This window comes from Patiria miniata, unplaced genomic scaffold, assembly GCF_015706575.1.
Source record: "Patiria miniata isolate m_02_andy unplaced genomic scaffold, ASM1570657v1 HiC_scaffold_29, whole genome shotgun sequence".
NCBI classification, from domain to species: Eukaryota; Metazoa; Echinodermata; class Asteroidea; order Valvatida; family Asterinidae; genus Patiria; species Patiria miniata.
Genome location: NW_024037068.1, coordinates 8,196,785 through 8,200,370, shown reverse-complemented (window position 1 = coordinate 8,200,370; position 3,586 = coordinate 8,196,785). Strand labels below are relative to the sequence as shown.

At 38.0% G+C, this 3,586-nt stretch overlaps 1 protein-coding gene across 1 annotated transcript in view; it reads right to left on the bottom strand.

The window, feature by feature from the left end:
- Positions 1-2,590, bottom strand: part of LOC119735576 (periodic tryptophan protein 1 homolog) — a 21,581-nt gene extending 18,991 nt beyond the window's left edge. Inside the window, exons 1-2 of the mRNA XM_038209337.1 lie at positions 2,462-2,590; positions 158-243 (exon numbers count right to left, since the gene is read on the bottom strand). Of these exons, the coding sequence (XP_038065265.1) occupies positions 158-226 (69 nt within the window). The 5' untranslated portion in view covers positions 227-243; positions 2,462-2,590. The remainder of the gene's footprint in view (positions 1-157; positions 244-2,461) is intronic.
- Positions 2,591-3,586: the final 996 nt, after the last annotated feature.

Below are 3,586 nucleotides of genomic sequence, written 5' to 3'. Positions count from 1 at the left end.
AGTTTGGCGGTTTTGAGACATCATCTTTCATTGAAAAAAAAAACTTTTTCATTTGGCCGACGCGCATGGCTACGGCGACGCGCGCGCATACCAGAAACCGGAGACTTTTTTGGGGGACCTAAACAAACCATTTTTCCCCAGCCTTATAAGTACACACCTTGTCTGGATTCTCCTTGGCTACACCGTGTGGCACCCATGCCAGGCATGTAATGATGCTGCTGGTCATGATTTCAGTACTGCAATCTATAAAAAACAAAAACAAAGATTGCTATAATGGGTAAATTACCCATAACAATTAAAATGCACTTCTTTTTTTTAAGGTAATGGCAGCAATTGCAAATATTCAAAAACGAAATACCACAACATTATGAGATATCCTACTTGATTGTAAGTACATGTAACTACTAGGAACAAGCATCCGGTGAAAATTAAATCATTGCCCCAAGAATAATGTCATTTTCAAGAAATGGGTCCGCCGCACACTTCAAAATAAAAATCAGAAAATCATGTCAAAGTATCTTCCTTTCATAACTTTGTAAAAAACAATCTGATGTTTTTGTTGGCAAATGGTTGGGTGGTTAGTTATTTAAAATGCCATGTCCAACATTAGCAATCGACTCGGACCCTACTATTGCCAGATCATGTCCCAATGTTTAAAAAGGGTTATTTGTAGGGTCCAAGTTACCAATACTCGGACTAGGCTAATTGCAGAATATTTCATCTTTTCTTGGGTCTGGAGGATTTTTTTGAAAGGGAAATAAAATCTGATATTGCAATGGGTCCTTCCCCTCTTCTCATGCTCCTACAAAGTCACATGATAATCATGATAATGTAAGCACAGAACCAGATGAAGATCCGCGATGGTAAAACAAGTCCAAGTTCCAAAAAACACTCACTGCGCATGTAACTTCAGTGCAGTGCCAGTTCAACGAAAACAATTGGGGACAGGTTCGCGGTCAAATACTGCACTGCCTTAAAATTCATATATAAATAACTAGGAAAAAATGTTGCCACCTGATGCCAAGTCATCTCAATGAAGGTCACTCAGTCATTGCAAAAATGATGAAAAGACATGAATCTGGGACTGAGAAACATTTCCAATTCTGTTAGGAAATACTTAAGTTATAACACCATTTTCTTGACTCTCCATAATCCATAAAGACTTTAAAGTCTTTGTACACAACCTCTGAAGTGGTGTCAGGTTGCAACATTTTTTCATATTTTATTTTTAAAACCTTGGAACATTATTGGGCTTGCCGGTACGAGTTTGCCATGTTTGCTAGTAGGTATGGTGTATGAGCATGACGAGTTGGTACGCGTACGATGTTGACCAAGCTGCGTATGAATTGGCGCTAGTTTTTGTTTCGTGTCAAATCAAATTAAACTTGAAAGTACAGTCGTTTTCCTAGTTCCGGATAGCAAACATCATTCAGGCTGCTTTCGGCTCAACTACTCCACGAATTCAAGTGACATTGATTAAAAAGTTTACCTTGAGTGACATGGAGGAGAGCTCTTTTTATTTTTATTTTACGACGTCAAAAGTACCGATGTCACTTTTCCTAGTTCCGGATCGGTTCAATCAGTTCCGAATCGATCAAAACTGCTTTACGCGGAAAAAAAAATCACGCGAGAAAATCTTTTTTTTTCAGCCAGAACCAACCAAATCAAGCATATTTTCTGATATTTTGGAAAATGAAATAATACTTTATCAGTGATAAAGTATTATTTCATTTTCCAAAAAAAGTTCATTCAAGAGAATTCCAGCAAATTTTAAAAAGAGAAACAAACGTAAATGAATTTGAAACTTTTGTCTGCAGCGCAACGGCTCAAACTCACGCACAGACCAAAAATCTTTGAGCCTGCCCAGCACAGAATACGTCATACAAAATCGATTAACGCGCGTGTAGTTGGGTCGTAAGTGCACGCGCTATCCGGAACTAGGCAAAAGCATACGGTCATTCGTTGACGAATTTTCAAAAATTAGAGCCTTTACAACTTATTTTGATTCAACAAGCATTTGATGGAAGAGTTTATACGACTGTAGTGTATGAACAAAATATTCTAAATCACACTGTCATGACTGTACAAGTGATATACTGAGGAGAAAATTTATCGTCGATTCGCAGCTCCCGCGATTTTCTACAAACATGACAAACCGTCCAAACATGTCCAAGTGCGAGTCAGAAATCTGGCCAAAATTCCTCTTATCGGAAAAATCTTTGTGTATCAAGGAGCTTACATTTTTCTTTTCAAAATGCACATCGTCAGAAAAAAAAATTATTGGAGACTAATCCAAAAGAGTTAGGTTTTTATTTGAAGCTATCCGGAACTAGGAAAAATCCGTAACTAAGAAAACGACTGTACAACATACAGAATACATTAGTCCGGAAATTGGGCAACCATTTACTAGCAAGAATAGGTTAAAAAGGAAATATATTTCATGATTATTCATAATACACACCGACTTATATGATCAATGAGGTTGCCATACACCACTTGACGGAAGATGTTCCTAAGTTTTCGGCACAATAAAGACAATTTCAGCTACCACGCAAGACACATCACGTCTCCACTCGTCGGGAAGTACAGGTCGTACAACACACGTGCAAACTATAGCTTACGAATCGATTATACTGGGTATTCCCGATTGACGACGAGTTTATCGAATTTTTTTTCGGTCAGCATTCATTTCTAGCGATTTCCAGTACCGAATTTACTTGCACGCGTCAAACAATCTAGAATCGATTCTATCGCTATGCAAAGTTTTTGGCAATCGGTTGTTTACCTCGTGTTCCTCGTGTAGCGCCCTCAATTTTCACAATTAAAAAATGACAGGCAAAAACATAACACAGAGAATAAATCTATGATTTTTACATTTCAGCAGCTGACGAATGTTATGATACTAGTAAAATAGGGCCACAAAAAATTATCGAATGCTAAAATTCCTACATTTATTCTCAAATTGCCTTAGAATGCAGAAGTATATAGCGTAGATTTCTGCAGGGCATGTCTTCGCGATCGACACACCTACACTCACCCCCCCCCTCTTTTCTCAAACCTAGATCCGCCCCTGTTTTATTCAAAGTAGTTCTTCATAGTAGTAACTTGTTGTAAATTCAGATTGGACTTGCTAACTAAATTGATGAAGATGAACAATCTGGGATGCTAAATTTTTTTCAACTGTTGCAGAGTGAACCCATGGCCAAAGGGGGATTAAGGGGGTGGGGGGGGGGGGGTTGGCAGCTGAGCAGATAGACAAAGTGTGTCCTCCGAATTTACATTTATTTTCAAAGTGATGTCTACAATCCAAATACTATGTACACACATCTTAAGTACTGCACACAATATAAACATTCAACAATTGTTCAAAAATTACCAAAGACAGTGTGCTCGGCCAAATAAAAGCTTTGAATGTGCTTAATGTTCAGAACACTGAGCTGAATGTAAGAATGCTGAAGAAAAAAATTATCCTTGTTACACCCCAACTATATTTTAGGGCGCAACTACAGCATCATTCCAAATATAGCATGGCCGGTCCGTAGTTTGGGTACAACACCCTTTAAAAATAAGAAAACAATAATCAATA